We start from the raw sequence: 27,439 nt of genomic DNA, 5'->3' as shown, positions 1-27,439 counted from the left end.
ACCATCTTCATCATTGTGGTGTATGTAAAACAGATGCCTGACCATCTTCATCATTGTGGAATATCTAAAACAGACACCTGACCGTCTTCATCATTGTGGTGTATGTAAAACAGACACCTGACCATCTTCATCATTGTGGTGTATGTAAAACAGATGCCTGACCATCTTAATCATTGTGGTGTATGTAAAACAGATACCTATGTTCATCATTGTAGTGTATCTAAAACTGATGCCTGACCATTTTCATCATTGTGGTGTATCTAAAACAGACACTTGACCATGTTCATCATTGTGGTGTATATAAAACAGACACCTGACCATGTTCATCACTGTGGTATATGTAAAACACGCATGACCATGTTCATCATTGTGGTGTATGTAAAACAAACACCTGACCATGTTCATCATTGTGTTGTATCTAAAACAGATGCCTGACCATGTTCATCTTTGTGGTGTATGTAAAACAGATGCCTGACCATGTTCATCATTGTGGTGTATGTAAAACAGATGCCTGACCATGTTCATCATTGTGGTGTATGTAAAACAGATGCCTGATCATGTTCATCATTGTGGTGTATGTAAAACAAACACCTGACCATGTTCATCATTGTGTTGTATCTAAAACAGACACCTGACCATGTTCATCTTTGTGGTATATGTAAAACAGATGCCTGACCATGTTCATCATTGTGGTGTATGTAAAACAGATGCCTGACCATGTTCATCATTGTGGTGTATGTAAAACAGATGCCTGACCATGTTCATCATTGTAGTGTATGTAAAACAGACACCTGACCATGTTCATCTTTGTGGTATATGTAAAACAGACACCTGACCATGTTCATCATTGTGGTGTATCTAAAGCAGATGCCTGACCATGTTCATCTTTGTGGTGTATCTAAAACAGACACCTGACCATGTTCATCTTTGTGGTATATGTAAAACAGACACCTGACCATCTTCATCATTGTGGTGTATGTAAAACAGATGCCTGACCATGTTCATCATTGTGGTGTATCTAAAACAGATGCCTGACCATCTTCATCATTGTGGTGTATGTAAAACAGACACCTGACCATCTTCATCATTGTGTTGTATCTAAAACAGATGCCTGACCATGTTCATCAGTGTGGTGTATCTAAAACAGATGCCTGATCATGTTCATCATTGTGGTGTATGTAAAACAAACACCTGACCATGTTCATCATTGTGTTGTATCTAAAACAGACACCTGACCATGTTCATCTTTGTGGTATATGTAAAACAGATGCCTGACCATGTTCATCATTGTGGTGTATGTAAAACAGATGCCTGACCATGTTCATCTTTGTGGTATATGTAAAACAGATGCCTGACCATGTTCATCATTGTGGTGTATGTAAAACAGATGCCTGACCATGTTCATCATTGTGTTGTATCTAAAACAGACACCTGACCATGTTCATCTTTGTGGTATATGTAAAACAGACACCTGACCATCTTCATCATTGTGGTGTATGTAAAACAGATGCCTGACCATGTTCATCATTGTGGTGTATGTAAAACAGATGCCTGATCATGTTCATCATTGTGGTGTATGTAAAACAAACACCTGACCATGTTCATCATTGTGGTGTATGTAAAACAGATGCCTGACCATGTTCATCATTATGATGTATGTAAAACAGATGCCTGACCATGTTCATCATTATGAGGTATGTAAAGACGAGAAAAGACCATGAAGGTTATATGATAAAAACTTTATTATATACAAGTCCAACAAATTCTGAGTAATTCTCAAAACATAAATAATAGAAAGGCATGTGCAAATAACATTATAATAATGGGTTCTTACTCTCTCCATATAAAACAAAGCTTATTGGCTGAGGGAGGAGCAAAATGCAGCCTGACAACCAATAATCTTACCTCGTCACTGTAAACAAGCTTCAACTGACATTTTCAGTAGATTTGTTTGTGGATGGGAGAGAACAGAGTAATTCCAAACCTGATGATATTCATTGAAAGCTAGTATGACAAGAGACAGAAAGATAGGTTTTCTTCATCATCAACTTGTGAAAACTCGTATAACTGAGGTGACATGATCAGAAACCACAGTGACTCAATGGTTAACATGCAAAATCCTAACCAGAAGGCATAAACATCTGAAGCCTAGCCAGACCATGGTGTGTTATCCAAGGGCCAGATCGTGGTGCATCTCTCTGGAATAGGCCATCCACCATGGTGTGTCTCGCTGTGAAAGAATATCTTTCTTGCCACAATACAACCTATCATGTCTTGGCTTGGTTCAGTCTATTGTTTTACAGTACAGCAACACTTCAAAGATTACAATACAAAATCAAGTAAAATGCGTTGCCCATTTGGATGCACCAAAGTACCTTATCCAATGTAGGGATCGAACCAGTATTCTTCTGATCACAGGTCAAATGCCTTGCCATCAAGACTAATCAATCAGTTAATGATATTTTCCTTCATGAAAGCAAGTAGTGGTAACTGAGAGCTAAAGCATTTGATTTTGAATCCAACAGTGTAGGGTTTGAGCCAACAAAAAGGTAATGTTGTGATCCTCTTGCCCTACAAATCTACATACAATGCAATGAAGAAAAAGGTAAAACAAGCTCTAAGTCGCAGCAGTTATATGCCCTGTAATTTTTTATAAGGTACCTTAATCTTGTTCTGTACACATATTTGTCAGTTTGTGTGAATTGTTTTAATTTCTTTATCATAGTAACAATATATGTTGGTTTATTGTTTTATGGTACAGCAACATGAGAAGGCTAATTAATACCTAGACATCTGGAGTCCAGAGCCCTGTCCATGGACACAACATGGCAATAATCGCAACAATTGAACCCAGTCTGACACATTAATCACAACAACATGGCAACAATTGAACCCAGTCTGACACATTAATCACAACATGGCAACAATTGAACCCAGTCTGACACATTAATCACTGCGCCACTGCCTCTAATCACAATAATTTATGGTACATCAGTAGTTAGACTAAAACACTTTTTCCTTAACAGATTTTAATAAAGCTTGAAAAAGTGAATGTTTGTTTAATAAAAGTTGTAAAAGCAGGAGTTTGTTTAATAAAACTTGTAAAAAGTAAAAATTTGTTTATAAAACATATAAAAGGGAAGTGTTTCTTCACAGTGATGAGGTATTATTAAGAATGGAGCTAACCAATAGTATGTGCAAGCTGTTACAAAGAAAAGGAAGTAGCTCTAGCATAATCAAAAATTACCTCCCTTATGAGAGGAGTGCTTCATGCTCAAGAATTAGCGGAAACAGTATCAATATAAAGATGCTTCAAAGATTGAATACTAAATTCTGACAAAGCTTAGCATGCAAAATATATTAATCTAGCTTGAGTTTATAACATCTCCAATGACCCATATCAATGAAAACCAGTAACAATGTGAAATTATTTGTCTTCAGAATGAAAAACTACAACAAATGAGTACAATCCACTTGATCGTTTTAAGTTTAACACAGACACTTTTAATATATTTTATATCTCAAAGCATTATTCAAAACATTTCATGTAAATGCATGTGACCTTGCAAAGGAAACAAATACCTAGCGGAGTACCCTTTCACACTAACCATGTTTCTTGACTTGTGTGCTAAATACCTAGCTGAGGACCTCTTGGCACTGACCATGTTTCTTGACTTGTGTGCTAAATACCTAGCTGAGGACCCCTTCACACTGACCATGTTTCTTGACTTGTGTGCTAAATACCTAGCTGAGGACCTCTTGGCACTGACCATGTTTCTTGACTTGTGTGCTAAATACCTAGCTGAGGACCTCTTGGCACTGACCATGTTTCTTGACTTGTATGCTAAATACCTAGCTGAGGACCTCTTGGCACTGACCACATATTTCTCAATTTGTATGTCAAATACCTAGCTTAGAACCCCTTGGCACTGACTTTGTTTCTTGATTTGTACACTAAACACCTAGCTGAGGACCACTTGGCACTATGTTTCTTCATTTGTATGCTAAATACTTATCTGAGGACCGCTTCACACTGATTATATGTTTCTTGATTTACATGCTAAATGCCTAGCTGAGGACCTCTTGGCACTGACCACATATTTCTCAATTTGTATGTCAAATACCTAGCTTAGAACCCCTTGGCACTGACTTTGTTTCTTGATTTGTACAATAAACGCCTAGCTGAGGACCACTTGGCACTATGTTTCTTCATTTGTATGCTAAATACTTATCTGAGGACCGCTTCACACTGATTATATGTTTCTTGATTTACATGCTAAATGCCTAGCTGACGATCACTTGGCACTATATTTCTTGGTTTGTATGCTAAATACTTAGCTAAGGACACATTCACACTGATCATGTTTCTTGATTTGTACGCTAGATGCCTAGCTGAGGACCCCTTCACACTGACCATGTTTCTTGATTTGTATGCTAAATGCATAGCTGAGGACCCCTTCACACTGATCATATGTTTCTTGATTTGTATGCTTTGTATTAGTCAAGTCCATTTCATTATAAAATCAGTTCTCTGTAATTATAAAATCAGATCTGTCATTTAGTAAACCTGTAATGCATCATGGAGTATATAGTAGACCTGTAATACATCATGGAGTATTTACTAGCCCTGTAATGATTCATGGAGTATTTACTAGCCCTGTAATGCAACATGGAGTATTTACTAGCCCTGTAATGCAACATGGAGTATTTACTAGCCCTGTAATGCATCATGGAGCATTTACTAGCCCTGTAATGCAACATGAAGCATTTACTAGCCCTGTAATGCAACATGGAGTATTTACTAGCCCTGTAATGCAACATGGAGCATTTACTAGTCCTGTAATGCAACATGGAGTATTTACTAGCCATGTAATGCATCATGGAGCATTTACTAGCCCTGTAATGCATCGTGGAGTATTTACTAGCCTTGTAATGCATCATGGAGCATTTACTAGCCCTGTAATGCATCATGGAGTATTTACTAGCCCTGTAATGCATCATAGAGCATTTACTAGCCCTGTAATGCATCATGGAGCATTTACTAGCCCTGTAATGCATCATGGAGCATTTACTAGCCCTGTAATGCAACATGAAGCATTTACTAGCCCTGTAATGCAACATGGAGCATTTACTAGCCCTGTAATGCATCATGGAGTATTTACTAGCCTTGTAATGCATCATGGAGCATTTACTAGCCCTGTAATGCATCGTGGAGTATTTATTAGCCCTGTAATGCATCATGGAGCATTTACTAGCCCTGTAATGCATCATGGAACATTTACTAGCCCTGTAATGCATCATGGAGTATTTACTAGCCCTGTAATACACCATGGAGCATTTCCTAGCCCTGTAATGCATCATGGAGCATTTACTAGCCCTGTAATGCTTCATGGAGCATTTACTAGCCCTGTAATGCATCATGGAGCATTTACTAGCCCTGTAATGCTTCATGGAGCATTTACTAGCCCTGTAATGCATCTTGGATCATTTACCAGCCCTTAATGAACCAGGGAGCATTTACTAGTCCTGCAATACATCATGGACCCATTTACTAGCCCTTAATGCATCATGGAGCATTTACTAGCCTTGTAATGTATCATGGAGCATTTACTAGCCCTGTAATGTATCATGGAGCATTTTACTAGCCTTGCAATGTATCATGGAGCATTTCCTAGCCTTATAATGTATCATGGAGCATTTTACTAGCCTTGTAATGTATCATGGAGCATTTACTAGCCCAGTAATACATCATGGAGCCATTTCCTAGCACGTAATGCATCATGGAGCATTTCCTAGCCTTGCAATGTATCACGGAGCATTTACTAGCCCTGTAATACATCACTGAGCATTTCCTAGCCTTGTAATGTATCATGGAGCATTTACTAGCCCTGTAATGTAACATTTTACTAGCCTTGTAATGTATCATGGAGCATTTTACTAGCCTTGTAATGTATCATGGAACATTTACTAGCCCTGTAATGTATCATGGAACATTTTACTAGCCTTGTAATTTATCATGGAGCATTTTACTAGCCTTGTAATGTATCATGGAGCATTTACTAGCCCTGTAATACATCTTGGTTCATTTACTGGCTCTAATATGATTGTTAAGAATCAGCATGTGAAGGGGATTTTTTCAAAGCTCTTATTTTCACAACATTCAGTGAAAGTACACAAATAAAACAAACATCCTTTTCCAAAGGATTACAGGGGAAAAAATAAGGTATTGATAATACCAATTTTTATAAAAAAATAACAAGGTATAGAAAATTATTAAAAATAAGGTATAAATAATACAGGTTATTATAAAAGTATCTCAATTTCAGCCTCTTACAATTTGTATTGCTTGTATTTTTCTCATTTAATGCAGTTGATAAAATGTTTCATCCATAAATTTCATTCATTGCATTTAACTTTCTTACAACAAAAAAATATCTCCCTCGGAATAAGGTATGCATTATCAGGAAGGATGAGCGGTGACATCTAATAATGTCTTGTTCTGCCCCTCCATGTTCCATCATAAAGCTTCACTCAACATTTCCAGTAATAAATGTTACAAGTGACTTGGAAATGTGGGGGGGGGGGGATTAATACATTCAGCTTTTTGATTGGTCAGAATATTTCTGTAAAAGATGTGGAGTCTTGTAAAGTGGATTAACCACAGAAAATTAAACTTCAGGTAAAATTACTCATTAAAATAAGTATTCATAATAGCAGAATTTGTGCCAAGGATCTCCATTTATCAGAAGTTCTGGTAGCCTCATATTTAACATGAACTAGGGCATGCATAATATAACAATTAACTTGTGACAAAACTAAGTAAATCTGTGAAGTGTTTGATGTGTGTAACTTAAACTAATGCTATGCATTTGCAATAACATTTTGATTATGTTAAAGGTGTGGAAAAGGAAGCAAATGTAACTGCACAAATAATCAAGGGGAAGAATATGTTGTTTACAATCAATCAATGATCATGAAAAAAATACCAATAATAAACCAACTGAGAAATGATTTGGTACACTATAGAACCAATATAAACGCAAACTGATCGATAAAAATTAATTGTACAATAATAATATACAATTAGAAATTCTTCAACATTACAACAAAACACTTGAAAATCACTTTCTTTTGGTAGTCCATGTTAAATTTTGTGTGATGAAACCTAACATATAAGTAGCTGCATCTTCAAGCATCAAATCCTATCTAGAGATCAACTTGAATTTCAATGTCCCTTCTGTTTCTGGAAGGAATATTTGCAGTGGAAGCCATTTAGTGATATTATATCCAGAACAAATTATTTTTAATTTTCAAAGCAAACCTACACAGCTGTTTTGAAAGCTGTCAATTGTCAGCAGAAAATAAAAGTTGATCACTATAGAAAATATAAATCTAAAACTTTTAGTTTCAAAAGATATTTAGCACTACAAGGACGGTGATAACTAATTCATTTTCCCTGTAACAAAGTAACATTAATACGGTGACATCATCAAATTAACAAAGCTGAGAATAAAATAAATTGGTGAATCATTTTGCCCTCACCCCCACCCCAAAAACAGTTGCACACCATTAATAAATTAAAGTTTTTAACAAATAATGACATTATTTCAAGAATTTAACACTACATGAGAATAAAAATACTGTGACAATTCTTTTTTTTTGAAATGGTACTAAAATATTATCCAACATAAAGTTACAATAATTGCAAAATAAAACATTGGTGAATATTTTTGCAAAATAACAAAAAAATGCTTAACACTGTAATAATTGTCCAGCTTTTAACAAACGCAGTTTATATAATAACAGAAAATTTCCACCTATATTTTCTGATTATGTCTTGGGTGAATCCACATCTTCAATAAACATTTACAATTACAATGAAATTATTACATTCATGAAGTTGATTTTTTTAAGGTCAAGAAGTAAGTGATGACAGTTTAAATTATTTGTGCTTTATGAGAAAATATGGTGTCTATAATACCCAAACAAAAGCATATCAATAATATCAATAATGTCCGGAACAGGATTCTTGTTTTTAATACTGGAACGTGGCTAGGTCTCATCTGCTAGCAGTGCTAAAACAGTGCCACCATGTGCTAAATTAGTCAGGACAGAAATTCCAGCATATCTGGGTACAAACTTCTGGTGAGTAGTCAAGACAGGAATCCCAGTGTATCTGGGTACAAACTTCAGGCAAGTAGTTAAGATAGAAATCCCAGCAAATCTGAGTATAAACTTCAGGCAAGTAGTCAAGATGTGGTCCCAGCACATCTGGGTACAAACTTCAGATAAGTAGTCAAGACAGAAATCCCATCCCAACATATCTGGGTACAAACTTCAGGCACAGAGTAATAATGTATTCAAGTTTATACAGAATACAGCAAAGCTGATTTATAAATTGTATAACTGGGAATAATAATACCATGAATGGTACATTATATGCCTGTCACATTTTTAATAGTTCTTTATACAGATAACTGCAATTTTTGTGCAGAGACCATTTTTCTTCTTATAGGCTGTGACCTTGATATTTGAACCCAAAAATGGATAGGCTTCTTCTTTACCCCAAGTGCAAGCCATCCATAAAGTTTGGTCCAGGTCTGTGTAGAAATAATGTTATTATTCAAAAAACATTTTTCTTCTTTCAGTCACAATGACTTTATCTTCAAAATATTTTACCCCAAACTCAACAGTCTTGTTCCTTACCCCAAATTCAAGTCATCCATAATGTTTGGTCCAGATAAGTGATAGAAAACATTTTGTGCATAACAATTTTTCCTTTTTCAATCTGTGACTCTGTCCTTGACTTTTTAACCCTAAACTGACAGTATTCGTCCTTATCCCAAGTGCAAGCCATCCAAAAATGTCCGATAATTGTAGATGATTGATCTCAATATTGTTTGAAAACCATTTTTCTTCCAGTCACAGTGACCATGACCTTTAACCTTTTTTCCATGAAATCAATAGTGTTCTTCCTTACCCCATGTGTAAGCCATCCACAGTGTTTTGTAAATGCAGATGACAGAGTGCATTTCAGTAGAAATAAAATGTGTCAAAATGCTGATGGACCCAGTGCATCAGAACATAATGCTCTGTGTCAGGAATCATCAAACAAGAATCTGTACACTGCTACACAAATACTAACAAACTTTGTTCATTCTTTTCATGGTGGGAACTTGTGACAGAGATTCCATTACACTGATATATGCTGTTTTTATCAGTAAAAAGTTTGTCCCAGTACTGGAGGAAAATAAGACTGTTGATATTTGTGTTTCAACAGCTGTAAAATGTTCTTCAAGTCTTGAAAACCAACTTTCTCGACATCAAAGTCGCTTATGTTTTCATGCAATCCCATATCTATACCAACTGTGATCAGTGATTGACAACAGCAAAATAGCAACAGATGAAGAATAAGCTTGTCTCTTCGATGGACATGGGTAATGGTGGTATACACATATGGTATAATTATAATTTCCTAATCTGTCATAATAGACTGACTACATTTAGGGCTCAAGTTTCCAAGGTTTTCAAATTACCAAAACACTGTATTGGATTGCTGCTGCAGCCTAGAAAAGTCCATTTCATAGCGTAGTTAATACGAAAACAATTCCTGAAGCCATCGAAGAGATAAGCTGACGATCCTTCCATTGCTGTTGTGTGCAACTAATTGCTGGTGTACGAAGAAAAAGCACCCACATCTCTACTTCACAGATGTTAACCCAAACTTTTATTTCTTGTTCAAAATAAATAAATAATCACATATCTGCTTGCAGTGGGATGGGCTTGGTTTTGGAATCTGCCCCTTTCTATTTATGGACCGCCATAAATCATGTGACTTTATAAGCAATGATGAAGTTGAAGGCTTTCACTTGAACCAAGCCACTAAAATTAAACATTTTATGTCATGCCGAAATAATCTACTTTATAACTGAACCAAAGTTGTTAAATGTGTGTGGATTAAGTTGGTGACAGTGATAGCAGTCAAATTGGGATTACTCAGTTTCCTCTAATCAAATCCAAGCTTCCTCTGACTCTTCCCATCCCATTTTTGATATTTGGACATTTATGTTGGGGTTTGGGGTCAAGGACATTTGCCTATCCAAACATTGGAATTTGACAACACCACATTGCAGGTCACATGACTACTCAAATCTTGCTACCTGCTGTACCAAATATAGCCGTTATACTTAGGAAATATCGAAGCAGGATTGAACCAAATTTAGCCATTATTTCTAAGAGGCTATTGAAGGTAATACTGTGCCATATTTAGCAGTTATACCAAGAGTCTACTGTAGTTCTATACAAAGTTTAGCCTAACACAGCAACTGGTGTATAACATATACGACTCCCAAAATCTTAATGCCTCACCATTCACAGGGGAGATGATAATTATATCTGCATCAGAAAGTTATGCCAAGTTATGTTCCACCAGTCTGTTTCTCTGGCTCTCTTAATCAATTCCCACTGGCTATGTGTAACATTAGGACTGTGAGGATATAGTGAGAAACAACAGAAATTCTCGCATCCATGCATACATGTAGACAGGCAGTGAAGAGGGACATGACAACCTTAAGAAATGAATACAGACTGAAAAAGCAGTCATTGGACAAGATCCAAGTTAAATAATTCAATATCGGTAAATTGCCATGTGAAATTTTAATGAATGAAAAGTCTGCATGTTTAATTCTTGAACCTGTACAGTTTTGGTGGTATGAACAGCTTGCCAAAATGGGGGGGAGGGAGGCAAACGTTGCCCTCAGCAAAACGTGTGCAGAATAAATATTTCCACTGACAAGAATAATTTGCATATGTCCAAGGTCAATGAAAATACTACATTTATCTGACAAATCGGCGAGGATGCCAAATTATACTTGTCCAAACAGTAGAAACAAAATCATACTTTTCCAAACAGTGGGACAAATTGCCATGTTCGGTTCTGCTAAAACATCCTTGACTGGCATAAAATATTCACTTTGTCTGGGTTGTTATTGTTGGTGTAGGGTTTAACACCATTTTTCAGCACAAGATAGACTATACATGGCGGCCAGTATAACTGGTGGAGGAAGAACCCTAGAAAACCCCAGGAAGAACCACCGACTCAAGAGATGCTACTGGCAGGCTTTCTCACATGCCCATGTTAGCCAATCCTGAGATTCAAACCCATGCAGACAGAGGTGAGATGGCAGTGATCCATAATGGTGAGCTCTTTAGACCACTCGGCCACTTGGGGCCCGTCTTTGTCTGGGTATAAAGGCTTCTCTTGATGAAAATGAAATCCCCAAAACAAGTGTTTAACTGATGCAAGGAAGAGAGAGAAATTTTATCAAACAGAAAAACAGTACTCTCCATAATATAATACAGCTCATGGTAGCAGATATTTCATTTAACATATATTGCACAAGTGAGTAAACAAGTGCAACCATGTGCATAAATACATCAGTAGATTTATTATGAATATAAAATGGGATATTTGCAAAGTTTTGAATCGTACTGTTTGAAACACTAATACACACAAAATGTGACATAATTTAATGGCTCTAATTTAAAGGAGATACCAAACTGGTGCATTTTCACAATCACCTTGCTGGATACAAGGTGACTAAAAACTGAAATCAGTCATGTAAAGAAAACTTACTGATGGTTGCCATTACAACAAAGTTTCAACATATGGCCATCTTTAAAAGCTCTGCACATAATTCAAAATTGTTTTCTTAGAAGAGGGTGACGACTCATCTTAAGGAGATCCATATCTCACACACATCCTGAAATTATTTGCCAGTGAGGCCGTCCTGACCACACCTCTGTAACCATGGCAACAACCTTGACTGTAGAGAATGACCATGGCTGCAGAATATGGAAAATCAAAGAGCAAAACCTATTTAAGCAAGTAACTAGATGTCTATACTGCTTTGTGGCTGTAGTCGTGTACTCCGCGGAGATGCATGAACCCTCTCCTTAGATTCATTTCTGTAACTTCTATCTCCTCGCTCCCTTCTGGAGTCCCTAATACCACCTTCTATATTTTTTGCTTTATGAACATCTATATTAGGTTTGTAGTCTTGAGACCCTCTCAAGTCCCGGTGTTGTGAATGATCATATGAACTATCTGTATCGTGGTCATGCATGTGACGCTCATGTGACTTATGAATATATTCACTTTGTCCACGAGAATGTCTGTCCAAAGGCTCATGGCTATCCTTTTCTAAACTGTGGCTGTGGTGTGTGGGTCCAAGAGTATTATGCCGAGCAAGTGGTGTTGGAGAGGACAGGTCATGTGGAGAGCGTGGTGACTGAGGGCTCATACTAGGGGGATGGGTTGCTCTCCAATATGCCTCCATGAATTCACCCAGATGTTCACAAGCATCTTCTAACTGATTTTCATCCAGAATCACATCAAAAAAATCCTAAAAGGTAAAAACAAGTTTTAGTATTAGATAAATTTGTGTTCAATAATTTATCACACTGAAATATTCATCACTGTCTGACCATGTATTTTTCTTATGTAAAACTTTACCCCCATTATGAGAAAATGTTAAAAATCTGACTATCTGATTAGCTAAAGCAGGCTTCAGACTTGGCTGTACCTTTGTGCCAGTTACCCCTATTTGTCATCCTTGGTACAAGAAAGTTCCCTTCATGGTGCCCATAAAATGCATATAAAAAAAAGACCCAAGAAAATAAAGATAAAGGAACACAATGGTTGATTTTATACTGAACTGAGTGCATACTTAGCTTCCTGGACAGAGTGGGCTCACTACCAAAGAAGAGGTTATCAATTTCATTGGCTGACATAACTGTCTTACAGATCCTGATTGGCTGACAAAACTGTCTTACAGATCCTGATTGGCTGACAAAACTGTCTTACAGATCTTGATTGGCTGACAAAACTGTCTTACTGATCTTGATTGGCTGACAAAACTGTCTTGCTGATTTTGATTGGCTGACAAAACTGTCTTGCTGATTTTGATTAGTCTGGGCAGCAAGAGCTTTTGCTTCACTAACAATGATAGAAAATGTAAAGAAACACTGCTGTATTTTTTTCCATAGTAGTGTACAGGGAAGACAAATGTAGACTCACAATGTCCAAACAAAAATTCTAGAGAGGAATTGTTAAATGAGCACAAGAAATTCAAATCCCAATATGGAAGACTTATAATGGAAAATGCTGATAATAATTACAAGCACTCGGGTAATGAAATTATTAATTTCAGCAATAATTTTTACAGTAGATTAGGGTAATTGTGATCCATATATTTCCCAATGAATCCACTTTTGTCCAGGTAGGGACCATTTTTGGGGTCCCACTTTATCGACTTTTGAAATGAACATTGCTAATCAACAAGGAAGATAATTCCATACCATCCCACATCTGACGGCTATATGGAGTTCGGCATGTAACATAGCAAACAAAAGAGAAACTTTGTTTCCTGAAACTCACAACTGGACATAGTCTAACTTGCTTTAAATTGATCACCACACACTTAACTACAGAAACGCTTACAAAATAAACATCAAATTGCATATTCTAACTTTAATTGAGAAATGCTTTTCACTGAACAGCATAAATGTCTCAATGCTAAATCAAAAGCCAATTGCTCAATGGTTAAAGCACTGGTCTTGTAACTGAAAAGGTGCAACTTTGATTTCAGACCTGCCAACCCAAACAAGACCTCTGTAAGGCAGTCAAATTTTTAAGTTAAACCAGTTTTCAGTAACGTGTGACAAAATATCATGAACTGCTACTGTCAAGCTGCAAAACATGCACTTAAAACTTCAGAGGTGTGGTTCAAGACTGATTTAGCAATGGTAAACATGGGGTTCAAATAAAAAGAGTTGTCAAGTTTACTTGAACCTTAATCACAAACTGCAGTTCCAAACCCAACAGAGCTCAATGGCTTCTTCCTATCTATCAACCTGACACAATCTTTTAAAAAAATTCAAATTTCATGGTCAAATATGTGAAGATGTCCACTAAACGTAATTGTTGCCATCCCTGCCTTTTTTCTGCCCAAGAATATGAATATTCCCTTTTATTTTTTGTACTATTAATAATTGTTAAGAGGTTTTTAGTCCCTTTTGTCCTGAAAATGTATCATTTGTTGAACACCACTTAAACTAAGTGATTAAACAGCATGATCATGCAGATGTTTTACATTACAAAATACATGCAGTTTAAAGTGTCCAAGATACTCCTGTAAAGTTAGTCTGGTTTCCTGGCCAACTCCACTTAATCTAATATGAAACTTGGATCCAAAACAGACAAACAGACAAGCCAAGATCTGACTTTACTGCAAATAATCGTATTTCTGCAATTTGTACTTTTATTTCATAAATCCATATTCTGAGGGTTATTCCCATATGACTTGTTGCAAAATTGTGAGGGTTGGCAGGTCTGTGATTCCCACCATTAAATCAGCCCAAGCCAGCTACCATGGTGTATAACCTTCAATTACTGCTGAGACAAAACACCAAAAACCAACATCAATTACCTCTATGGCTTATCATAGGTTTTTTCATTTAAATTGGTACATGGTTATTTTTAGATCAAATTCAACTCTGCATTGTTTTTATATTACAATGGGTTAAATACCGTTACATTTTTTGGGGTGTGCCTATAGGATTTTATATACATGTATATATGAGGAAATTTTGGTACCATGGTGTTAAAGCACGTGGATATGCTGATGGGAATATTCCAACCTCCTAAAACTATGTAAAAGTGCTATTTATATTGAATATATTAATCAAACAGATTTAATTTATCATCATTAACATTTCTGAAATATAAAATTAAAATTCCACAACGTGTAGAAATCTACACATGGCATTAATTTTGTGTCTTCATGGTCAGATATGTGAATTATCAAAATGAACAAGAGCTATCAGACAAGTAATCTGACAAATGTAATCATTGTGACCTAGTTATTGTGTCATGGTTTGTAACAATTCCAGATGCTTCCGTAAGCATAGCGATGAATGACAATTGGAGAAAGATTAAAACTGCTACGAGGTTAACACAAGCTTGCCTCAAGAGTCTATTGCTCTATGGGCAATATAGAATTTCTGGAAATCTGAAATAAGACCTTTTCTTCTTTTTAAACTGCTTAATCTTGAAACCATCTTGAGCAATGACAATAATTTCCATGATGGCCACTGTGGGGCCATGCTGGATGCAAGATTGGCACCAATTTCATTTAGGTAATTAGATATCATAAAAAGTCTGTTGATACGGCTCTATTCAGGAGGTGTTGTGACCAGACTTTCAGGATGGCCACATTGGCAGCCATATTAGACACTAGATTGGCAGCATTTTCATTCAAAACCAACTAGACATCATAAGAAGTCTTTTGGTGAAAACCCCATGTCAATCCTTCAAGTAGTTTAGGAGAAGTAGCAACAACAAACGTGTCCTAATGGACAGATGGACAATAGACCATCCCATATGCCCTTCTGGTCTCTGACCAGTATAACTATATTCTAACAAATGTTTAGATTTTTCTTTAACTCTGCTTAACCCCTTATAGGTTAGCCAAGTTGTAGCATTTTCTGCCTCATGGCCAAAGGAGTTAAATATACAGACATAATCTGGAATTCAGGTGAGAAGGAAAAATATTAATTTGAGGTCTTTATGATATGAGCTTATATCTGGAACATAAATATGGCCTCCAGAGTGACAACAAGCTACAGTTGATACATGGATGTAAATTACACAACAGATGCATGATCATAAGCTCAGGTGAGAATGGAGATCAGGTGAGAAAGGAAAACATTTAATAATACAAACTCCAAATTTACATGACCAAATATGAGCATATACTAAAAAAAATTTCTGAGAATATATGATAAATGTTTTAAAATGTGTGTTTTGATCATCGAGTACCATGAAGGTCAAAAACACATGTGCCCATGCAAACGATGGTGTAAGTGTGATCATATTTAGTGCACCTGGAAGTCTTGTTTTAACTCACCGGGCTACACTGTGCCAGCTTGTCTGCTGCAACCATCTGTACATTCATGTTACGACTCTGTGATTTGCCTCGAGATTTGATTAAACGCTGCATTACCTGTTGAAGAAAAAAAAAGTGGTTTTAAAATGATTCATTTATGAAAGTGATTCCAGTCATACAGATGACTAATATAGATAACTAACAGATGACTAACATATGGTACAGATGAGAAGGAAAACTCTAAAATATCAGGGTACAGAGGTGACTAAAAACTCTAGTATATCAGAATGCAGATAAGGAAAACTCTATCGTATCAGTGTACAGCTAAGAAGGAAAACTCTAAAATATCAGGGTATAGAAAAGGAATACTCTATCCTATCGGTGTACTGATGAGAAGGAAAACTCTAAAATATCTGGGTACAGAAAAGGAAAACTCTATCATATCACTGTACTCATGAGAAAGAAAACTCTAGTATATCATGGTAAAGATGAGAAGGAAAACACTAGTAATCTGAGTACAGATTAGAAAGAAAACCCTAGTTTATCAACAGAGATACAAACTACATTTTTGATTTCATTAGCATGTATTTTATCAAGATTAAATCCTTATTTGCTGACTTTCATGACCTTTATCAAACTTTCTCATGTCAATATGAACACTAGGATGAAATGATTTTTGATTTATAAATATTTTAAAATTTCTGTAATACCACTACATGAGTAAACTTTACAAATTAATAGAAACCGCAATCATTTCACTGATTTAAATTTATCAAGGTTTAAGTTGCTGTGGTGTTGAAATTGCACATCACCTTTTTAGAACTCTTATCGGACATGAAAATTTAATAGTGTCATTTTAGGCCTAAATTGGGATGGATTTTGCCAAAGTCAGAATGGTTGATATCTCTGTATGAGTGTACAAACATTAGGTACGCATATAATGAAAGTGCCCATTCTAGCAACAATCTGTATCAAGGTACAAACATTTGGTATGCATACAATAAACCACCCCTTCTGCCAGCAGTCTGTATCAGGGTACAAACTTTAGGTATGTATACAATAAACCATGCCTTCTGCCAACAATCTTTATCAGGGTGCAAACATTATGTATGAATACAATAAACCATCCTTCTGCCAACAATATGTATCATGGTACAAACATTATGTATGAATACAATAAACCATCCTTCTGCCAACAATATGTATCATGGTACAAACATTGGGTATGCATACAATAAACCATCCTTCTGCCAACATTTTATGTATACATACAATAAACCACTCCGTCTGCCAACATTCGTTATCAGGTTACAAACATTAGGTATGAATACAATAAACCACCCTTCTACCAGCAATCTGTATCTTGTACAAACATTATGTATGCATACAATGAAAAAACCACATTTCTGCCAGCAATTTGTATCAGGGTACACACATCTGGTATGCATACAATAAACCATCCTTCTGCCAACATTTTATGTATGCATACAATAAACCACCCTTTCACCAACAATCTGTACAAAGGTACAAACATTAGGTACGCATACAAGAAAACCACTCCTTCTGTTAGCAATCTGTATCAGGGTACAAACATTGTGTATATATACAATAAACAACCTTCTGCCAACAATCTTTATTGGGTATAAATGTTAGGTATGCATACAATAAACCACCATTCTGCCAGCAATCTGTATCAGGGTACAAACATTGTGTATATATACAATAAACTACCCTTCTGCCAACAATCTTTATTGGGTACAAATATTAGATATGCATACAATGAAACCTCCCCTTTCTGCCAGCAATCTGTACCATGGTACAAACATTAGATAAGCATACAATAAACTAACCCTTCTGGCAATAAAAAGTGGGCCCTCTATACAGCTTGTCTCTCCCTGGAGGTCATCAGTCTCAGGGAATTTTTAAAAATCGGTAAAACTTAGCAGCAAAAACACACCCACCGATTACAAAGTATACAGTAGTTTACTTACCTTAGGGGAAGCTATCTTGACATAAACTACAATAGGGGCTAGTGATGTCTTGGCCAACTGAGAGGGGTGATTGATAGTGTCACAGTCCAGGACTACCAGTTGAAGGGATCGAGCCAGCTCAAAAATCCTTTCAATCTCAGCCTGGACTTCTGCTGTAAATAAAACTTCTTTAATCAAATAGAGGGCTGACCTATAGTTGATATGAAATTACCCTAGATCATCAAATACATGGCTGACCTATAGCCAGATCTGAGATCACCCTAGCCATTCAATTTCTGATATAAATGTTTTGATTTATACTGAATATTTCATAACAATTTTATGGTATATATCAAAAGAGCAAGAATTCAAAGCCATTCATTTTTACCGCACAAAACAGGTGTCACTGTGTTTTACCATTTTTTGGTCACATATCATCTGTATCTTCATTTAACATTTTGTAATCATGTATAATCTTTACCCTGTGCTGAAGGACACAAAAAATATTTGGTCATATCAACTGAAAATACAATTTAGAATCTTATCCACTAGCAAGCAAAATGTCATATTACAGACCACAAGCATCAAACAAGTTAACAGCTATCAATAAACTACAACATATCAGAATGTTAACACTCCTCTACATGTATTATGTTTACCTCAAAAAACATTTTTTCTCTATATGTAGTTTGGTCAGTAAAGAGGCTGGTCTGAAACCCAAGGCGTTATCGGTGTTGTTTGTGCTATTTACTACAAACAATTTTAAAATCTGTTAAATTTCAACTTCTCTCGTCTAATTTAACCATTATGTGATACACAATGATAATGTTACCAAGGCTGCCATCGTTGTCAAAAGCAATATCTATGTCTGACAATCTGCTAATACTGGGATGACAATAAGGCAAGTATCTCACCCAAGCCCGAAGAACGGCTGTTAGCCCTCTCCATTAATGCCCGGTTGGTTGGCTTGTTAAGAAGAGACCGCTTGGCCAGAGAAATATCTGCGGTTACTCGTGTTATTATAATCCTGCATAAAACAAAATAAAGGTATTTGAAATATTAAATCATTAAATACATTTCCAAGAAAACTAAAAAGAAACAAAAGCTGACAAATCCAAATTACAGCACTTCCTAAAAGAGTCCCTCAAAGTGTCTGACACTCTACAAGGTGACTGGAATTTCCATGAATTTAAAAAAAGACTATTTTCTTCATTTTAACTACTGATTATTGAATGAATCTCTGATATTCTTCAGCAATAACAAAATTTTCAAAATCAGCCCCTCTGGCACACATAGTGGATGTCAGCTCAGCACCTTTTTATTTTTGGATCAAGCCTTTTGGTGAACCCCATGTCATAATGATCATCGATTTGGGGGCAGTAGTGACAACAAAAAATTTAAGACTGTCATCAAGACAGCCATATTGGATGTATGACTGGCACCATTTTCATTTAGGACTCTGAAAGACCCATGTCAGAGAGGAGAGTTTTAACAAGATTTTTAAGACAATCATCATGGCAGCCATATTGGATGAATGACTGGTACCATTTTTATAAGAAACCAATGAGGTATCATAAGAAGTCTATTGGTGAAAACCCCATGTTGATATTGCCACTCATTTGGAGTAGATATAACAATATTTTCAAGATGTGACTTTCCGTTCAGGAATAGCAATAATAAGCTTTTTAAGATGGCTGCTATGGAGACCATATTGGACATCTGATCAGTACCATTTTCATTCAAAACAACACCATCGTAAGAAACCCTCTGGTGGAAACCCAATGTCAATATGACTTCTGTTCAAGTAGAACTGTCATAAGAAACCTTCTGGAGGAAACCCAATGTCAATATGACTTTCTGTTCAAGTAGAACTGTCATAAGAAATCTTCTGGTGAAAACCCAATGTCAATATGACTTTCTGTTCAAGTAGTGGGGCCCCGAGTGGCCGAGTGGTCTAAAGCGCTTTTCGTTACGGATCACTGCCATCTCACCTCTGTCTGCGGCGGTTCGAGTCTAAGATTCAGCCAATGTGGGTATGTGAGAAAGCTTGCCAGTAGCTTCTCGAGGGTCGGTGGTTCTTTCCGGGGTTTTCCCGGGTTCTTCCTCCACCATTAATACTGGCCGCCATGTATAGCCTATCGTGTGCTGAAAAATGGCGTTAAACCCCACAATAACAATAACAATAACTGTTCAAGTAGAGTTGAGATAACTAGAATGATAAGATCAGCTCTATTGTTCCCTAGGACCAACTAGGCATCATAAGAAGTATTGCAGTGAAAACCCCATGATGATATGACCATCCATTCAGTGTTAGTGATTTCTATGTGGTCAATGTGGAGGTCATAGTGTAAGCCCAAGCAGGACCATTCCAATTTAGGACCAACTAGACCATGGGATGAATGTGTGCATGAAGTTTCAAGTCAATCCTCCAGGTAGTTTAGGAGGAGTATCCATAACAAGCTTGTGTAAAATGACAGATGGACCACAGACAACAAACCATCCCATTAAGTGCTTCTGGTCTAAGACCAGTAGAGTTAATAAAATTGCAACTATTCTCACCATGACATATCTAAATACAAATCTGCATGACTCACAATGACTGAGAAACTAACACAAAACCTATCCACAAGTCAATGATGTGCAAAATCTAGGTCACAGTAACATTATTTTGGTTTAATGATATTCTACCGTATTTCATGTTATTTTTCATACCCTTTAATTTTTCATACACCATTAAGCCATAATAAAATATTAATTAATTATTTCTATCATATTTTTTCATACACAAAATTTATTATTTTTTCGGTCATCCTATTATTTTTTGTACATAAATCGATCGTCTGTGAAGATTTACTTTTGCCAATGTGATTAAAAAAAAGTAAGGCCCTTTAAATTTTACAGCCTAGAATAAGAGATAAAATCATTGTTTTAGTTGCATTTTTATTTTTTATTTATCCATTATTTTTATTTCATTTTGTTAAAACTGAAGACAGGTTCCCATTTCAAACAGATTCAAAAATATACCAAAGTTTGATTTAGGTACATCAAATGACTAGGGTATTGTTTTGCTAAGCAAGTTATGAGTAATGACTAACTTTGGGCATGTTCTTAACTGAGGCACAAGTCGTCAATTCATTTTCAACTGGTTGAGATATTTTGAAGAAGGAGTGTGTCACCAAACATGAATCCAGGCGGGGTAAGTAATACATGTATGTTAATTTTGCTCATTGATCTTTTACTTTTGCCATCAATACCATGTTACGACTCCAGTGTCTTAATCTACGCAACAAGAAACAGCAAAACAAACAAGTTTTGCATAATTGAAAATAATTTATTTCTCAAAATACAGAAGTGAAAGAATTAAATTCACTTACAGCATGGTGAACGAATTCTTATTTCCTAAAAGTCCTTTCAATTCCAATAATTCCAAGAAATCCGAAAAATGCACCTTCTGTGTTGAAGTTTCAAATGTACAGAAAGATTTCAAAGAATTCACCAACTATAAGTGTGTTGAAAACCACCAACTGTTAGAAAAATTACAAGAAGCAAAGAAGGAAAATGATAAAATGAGGATTGATATGAAAGATTATGAGAGGAGATCAGAGCAAGCAAGTGCAGCTTCAAACCAGTTCGAACAATATTCAAGGAAGCTGAACATAAAAGTTTTAGGGCTGGAGGAGGAGGAAAATGAAAATCTGAGAGAAAGAATTCCGAAGTTGGTGAAGGAAGTCACAAAAATTAATTTAGATAACAGGGACATAGTGGCTGTGCATAGGATTCCAGGTCGACAGGGACAACCAAGGCCAGTGATTGTCAAATTCTGGAGTCTGGATTGTAAACTTCCAATTATCAAGAAGCAGAAGGATTTTCTGCAGTACAAAGGAATTAGACTGGTAGAGGATGTAACCAGGCTGAATACTGAACTTATAAATAAATTATCTAGGCATCAAGAAATTGACAGGGCATGGTACTTTAATGGATCTGTGTATGGTAAAACCAAATCAGGAAAAAGGATAAAATTTGACATCTATGATGAAATTGATGAGAAAATTAGATTATAAGTGTAATAAGCAATTCTGTGAACTTATGAAATTGACCGAATAGGTATGTGAACTTTCGTTTTTATACTCCTTTTTCTACTCTAGTTTGTTTTAATATTTTGTGTATAAGACACTTCTTTCCCTCACCAATTTTATCCATAATTTATATGTCTGATGATTCACTGGTCCACTGTTATATCTCTCCCTAATAAATTCTCTCACTAGTTTATAAATCATCTTTCACTCTTATACTCTCATATACACATTTACTAAGTTGTTTACTCACTTTTCTCAACATTACTCTTCCATGATAAATCTCTCAGTCTCACATTTTTTGCTCATACATTCAATTACCCACCACTTCCTTGTATGCGCTCTTTCACTCTTTCTTTTTCTTCCCTTTTACCCCTTTTTTTCATTCATTAAGTTGTAATTTATATCCTTTTTAATCTGTGCCGTTTGGTTTACAAAACTATCTCTAGCTCCAGAAAGGTCTGTCAGAGGTGCATAAGAGTTATCACAAATGGAGTTGTTTCACTTGTTGTCCATAGTATACTGTATCAATGTCAAATGCAGCCAAAGCTACAGCCTTTACTGTAACACCATGGATGATTTTATTATGGATGTTTGTATTCTGTGTGAGTGTGAGTGTGAAAGCCATGCATATGATAAACTCAAGGTGATAATTACTTCATACATTCCTGTACAAGAATATGTATGTGTAAAATTTCTGCTGTTTTCATGGATAATAAAATAAAAATTATATCTATTAATGTTAGAGGCCTGCAAGGTTCAGTCTTAAAACGAAGGGATATTTTTCACTGGGTAAAACAAAAGAATGTATCTATAATATGCTTGCAAGAAACTCATAGTACAAAGAACGATGAAATATATTGGGCAGCTGAATGGGGATACAAATGTATATTTAGCCACTGCTCTAGTAAGAGTGCTGGGGTTGCAATATTTTTTAGAAATACTTTTGAATTTATAATTCATAGAGAAAGATGTGACAGTCAAGGGAGATTTATTATTTTAGATATTACAATTAATGGCAACAGAATAACCCTCGTGAATTTGTATGGTTATAATGATGATAATCCTAGCTTTTTTAGAAAGTTAAAGGAGGAGACTTTATGTTTTGAGAACTCATCAATTATAATGTGTGGAGACTGGAATACTGTTCAAGACTTAGATTTGGATACTTATAATATTTTACATGACAAACACCAACAGTCTAGGGCAGCGATTCAAGACCTGAAAAACGAATTGGAATTAATTGATCCCTGGCGAAATTCCAACCAAGACTTAAAGATGTATACCTGGAGGCAAAAATCTCCCTTGAAACAAAGTAGACTAGATTACTTTCTTGTATCAGATGACATTCATATGAATACAGCAGATGCATGTATCTTACCAGGGTACAAGACTGATCATTCAGCTATTGTTTTGAGTGTGGCGTTTTCAACGTTTCCAAGGGGAAAAGGATATTGGAAATTTAATAACCAACTGTTGAGGAACATTGAGTATACTGATTTGGTCAAAAAGTGTATAACTGACACTGTAAATGAATATTATGTAGGGGGAAATAAAGATGACTCTCTCCATGTTTCTCTTTCCTGTAACGACCAAATGTTCTTTGAAATTTTGAAAATGAAAATAAGATCTGAAACTATAGGTTATTCTATTAGGAAATCAAAAGAGAAACGGGAAAAATTAAAGAAAATTGAGCAGGAAATAATAGAAATTCAGGGGGGACTGTCGAATAACATAAATGGGGAAATTCTGGAAAATTTAGAGAGAAAAAAAGCAGAATTAGAGGAATCTAGGAAAAAATACATAGAAGGTGTTATATTAAGATCTAAAGCTAGATGGTATGAATTTGGGGAAAAAAACACAAAGTACTTTTTAAATCTTGAAAAAAGAAACTATGTTAATAAGACAATAAAGGAAATTATTTTAGATGATGGGACAAATATATCTGACCAAATAGATATTTTAGAAGCACAAAAACAGTTTTATATGGAATTGTTCAAAAGTAGAATTGCTCAGCTTGATGATGAGGCTATTCATGAAACTCGAAATAGATTTTTTAATCACAATATTAAACTTAGTCGAGAGGAAAGAGAATCATGCGAGGGTCTGCTTACAATTAATGAATTTGGTATGTCTCTAAAACGGATGGAAAATGGAAAAAGTCCTGGCTCGGATGGATTCACTGTAGAATTCTATAAATTCTTTTGGAAGTCTCTGGGGGGATTTATATGTAGATCAATAAATTACGGATATACTGTAGGAAAACTTTCAGATTTTCAGACTCAAGGAGTCATCACCTGTCTACCAAAGGAGGAAAAAGACAGAAGATATTTTAAAAACTGGAGACCTATATCACTTTTAAATACTGATTATAAGATTGCTTCGGGAGCAATTGCAGCTAGGATTAAAAAGGTTCTTCCATCAATAATCAGCGATACTCAGAAAGGATATATGAAGGGTAGATTCATTGGAGAAAACACCAGACTATTATATGATATCATGGACCAACTTGAGAATGAAAACAGATATGGTTTATTATTGTTAATAGATTTCGAAAAAGCCTTTGACTCAATTAACTGGATCTTTGTAGAAGAAGCTCTACAATCTTTTAATTTTGGTGATTCCGTTTGTAAGTGGTTTAAACTGTTTTGTAATGACTCTAATAGTTGTGTTATAAATAATGGACATATGTCATCTTTTTTCAGACTTGAAAGAGGATGTCGTCAAGGAGATCCCCTTGCACCTTATTTGTTTATCATTGGAGTTGAGATTTTAGCTATAACTTTAAAGCAAAACGTGGATGTACGGAGAGTAATCTTTGACGCCAGTGAATATAAATTGGGTCAGTATGCCGATGACGCTTTTATTCTTCTTGATGGATCTAGTTTTTCTCTTGAAGCAACTATGAATATCTTGCAAGGTTTTTCTCTATTATCGGGACTTAAATGTAACATAACAAAAACAAAAGCTATTTGGATTGGAAACAGGAAATTTTCTAATGAAAGAATATGTCCCGAAATGGGCCTAATTTGGTCCTCTTCGAACTTTACACTCCTTGGCATAGAATTTTCTCCAGATTTACAACAGATGGTGGAAATCAATTATATGAAGAAACTAACAAAGGCAAAACGAATACTGGCAAGCTGGAGTCAAAGACATCTATCAATAGTTGGTAAAGTAATTGTTGTAAAGACTCTTGTTCTGCCCATATTCATACATCTTTTTTCAGCACTTCCTAACCCATCAGCAAAAGTTGAAGCAGAACTAAATCGCATGTTATTTAAATTTGTATGGGGTGGAAAAGTAGAGAGAATAAAACGTGATATACTAGTTTCCCCAGAAAACGAGGGAGGACTAAATATGATACACATATTTTCATTCATTAGGTATATTAAGATAAGATGGGTTAAAAGATTGCTGGAAAAGGAAAATGGAACGTGGCAGAACTTAGTCAATACAACTATACTCAGAAATAAAAAGGATATTTGGAATTTAGGGAGAAGGAAATTAGAAGAATTTTGTAAGTTCATTAAAAACAGTTTTTGGAGAGATGTAATTTTGGCAGTATCTAAATGGAAAGAAGAACCGCAAAATCCTAACGAGTATCTATCCATGAGTGTTTTAAATTTTGTCCCCCCTAAAATGATCTATCAATACAAATCCTGGACAGAAGCTGGTTTTGAAATTCTGAACGATCTAGTAGATGTTCACGGTAATTTAATACCTTTTGAGATAATAAAACAAAAAACTGGAAGCGATGATTTCTTGAAATATTTCTCCTTAATATCCAGAATTCCTAAAGCATGGAAAGATGCCATAAAAAACCACCTAGTACATAATAATTTTGATAAGCAGGAGGATAAAATAACGAACTTGCGAAAACAAGATTCACTCAAGTTTATTTACAAGGATCTTTTACAGGAAGCTAAAAGGCAACACACTGCGAAGCAAGAAACTTGGATGCAAGTATTAAATAAAAATATAAGTAGTGAGGAGTGGTCTGATATATATAGCCGGGCAAAATGCTGTACCAAGGATACCAAGTTGATCTCTTTTAACTTTAAATTAATCCATAGAATAATTGCTACTAATGATTTTCTTAAAAGAATTAACATATTTGATGACAACAAATGTACTTTCTGTAAGAGTGAAACTGAAAGTATTGAGCATCTCTTTTATGACTGCAGTATTACTTCACAGTTTTGGTACCGTTTTAATGAAGTTTTTGCACCTTTTTGCCCAAATATTGTACATCTGTCCAAAAAAGAAACATTTTTAGGAAGTGAACAACTGGACAGTTTGGGTAATTTTCTGCTTATTTTGGCAAAATATTATATTTATACTTGCAGATTCAATATGAAAAATCCTTCTATTTTTGCTTTTAAGCAAATAGTTGCAATACATAAGAACATTGAAAATTACACTGCCAAGGTAAATAAAAAAGAGGACCAATTTCTTCAAAAATGGACCTCAACAATGAACATTTAACTTCTCTCTGACTTGAGGGTAAACAGGAACAAAATACTGTAATATCACAAAAGCCATGTCACCTAGATTTTGGCCATATGCATGTGTATATGCGTGTGTGTGTGTGTGTGTTTTTCTTTTTTTACTTTCTCTGTAGATTATATTTATTATCCCTAGATTATCTGATAACCAGAAATGTTTGATTGTAAGGTGATCCTGGGATGGTTCCCCGACCCAGTGGTCAACCTATTACGGGGTTAATAAAAAAAAAAAAAAAAAGTGTGTAGAAAGCCCGTTGCTCAGCTTACTCAGAAAGGGTAACTGTTTTGTTAACTGAGAATCTATTCACATTCATTTTATTGACCTTCTTCGTCTTTTGTATCGGCAAGAAAATATAATGATTGATGTATTTGTTCTGTTGTTGTCATTACAATATATACTGCTATTCATCAACAGCTGGACAGTGTCGTTAATGAGCGCTCTTGATTATGTCAGTCAGTGTCACAAAGCGAAGCGCGCATTTGAAAACGAGTTCAGAAGCCATTTGAGTTTATTTATCCAGTAAAAATAGTAATATCTCAATACAGGAAGACACGAAGACCACAGACCATTTGGCAATTAATCTTATTGGCTCAATATAGTAATGCAGTAAAAAACTATAAAAACCCAAAAATGCAAAAGTCATTGACTCCGTGAGTTCGAGTTATATATACCGGTAGTTAATATCTTCAAAGATCTTGGTCTGTTCATGCTTGGGCATGTCTTCATTATTAAGTTTCTTCAAATAACATGCTATGTTTATAATACAAAAATATTTTTATATACACGTTGCTTTGTTGTTCTCTCTCTTAAAATCATTTGCCCTTTTTTCAACTGGTTTCAGAACAAGTATCAGTAAATTAATATTCTTCTTGAGCTAATAGACTTGTCGTATACATTTTCAATACCCCATGGGTAGCCTCATTTCCCTATGTAGAGCCTC

The 27,439-nt window shown here is 35.5% G+C and overlaps 1 protein-coding gene and 1 long non-coding RNA gene across 7 annotated transcripts in view; both read right to left on the bottom strand.

The window, feature by feature from the left end:
- The window catches only part of LOC149790423 (uncharacterized), a 460,980-nt gene that overhangs the window by 269,273 nt on the left and 164,268 nt on the right, over positions 1-27,439 (bottom strand). The window lies entirely within an intron of this gene.
- Positions 1,725-27,439, bottom strand: part of LOC149790424 (voltage-dependent L-type calcium channel subunit beta-1-like) — a 185,574-nt gene continuing 159,859 nt past the window's right edge. For 3 of the 5 annotated variants that reach the window (XM_089972479.1, XM_089972477.1, XM_089972480.1), the window contains 4 exons: positions 18,832-18,944; positions 17,939-18,090; positions 15,969-16,064; positions 1,725-12,404 (listed from right to left, as the gene is read on the bottom strand). In XM_089972479.1, coding sequence (XP_089828605.1) covers positions 11,892-12,404; positions 15,969-16,064; positions 17,939-18,090; positions 18,832-18,944 — 874 coding nt within the window. In that variant the 3' untranslated portion in view covers positions 1,725-11,891. The remainder of the gene's footprint in view (positions 12,405-15,968; positions 16,065-17,938; positions 18,091-18,831; positions 18,945-27,439) is intronic. The other 2 variants (XR_016423840.1, XM_089972478.1) reach the window with 2 other exon arrangements.

The sequence above is a fragment of the Sinohyriopsis cumingii genome, chromosome 10 (assembly GCF_028554795.1).
Source record: "Sinohyriopsis cumingii isolate HCF-2022 chromosome 10, ASM2855479v2, whole genome shotgun sequence".
Taxonomy (NCBI): Eukaryota; Metazoa; Mollusca; class Bivalvia; order Unionida; family Unionidae; genus Sinohyriopsis; species Sinohyriopsis cumingii.
Note: the sequence above shows the minus strand (reverse complement) of the source record. Positions and strands in the feature narration are given on the sequence as shown.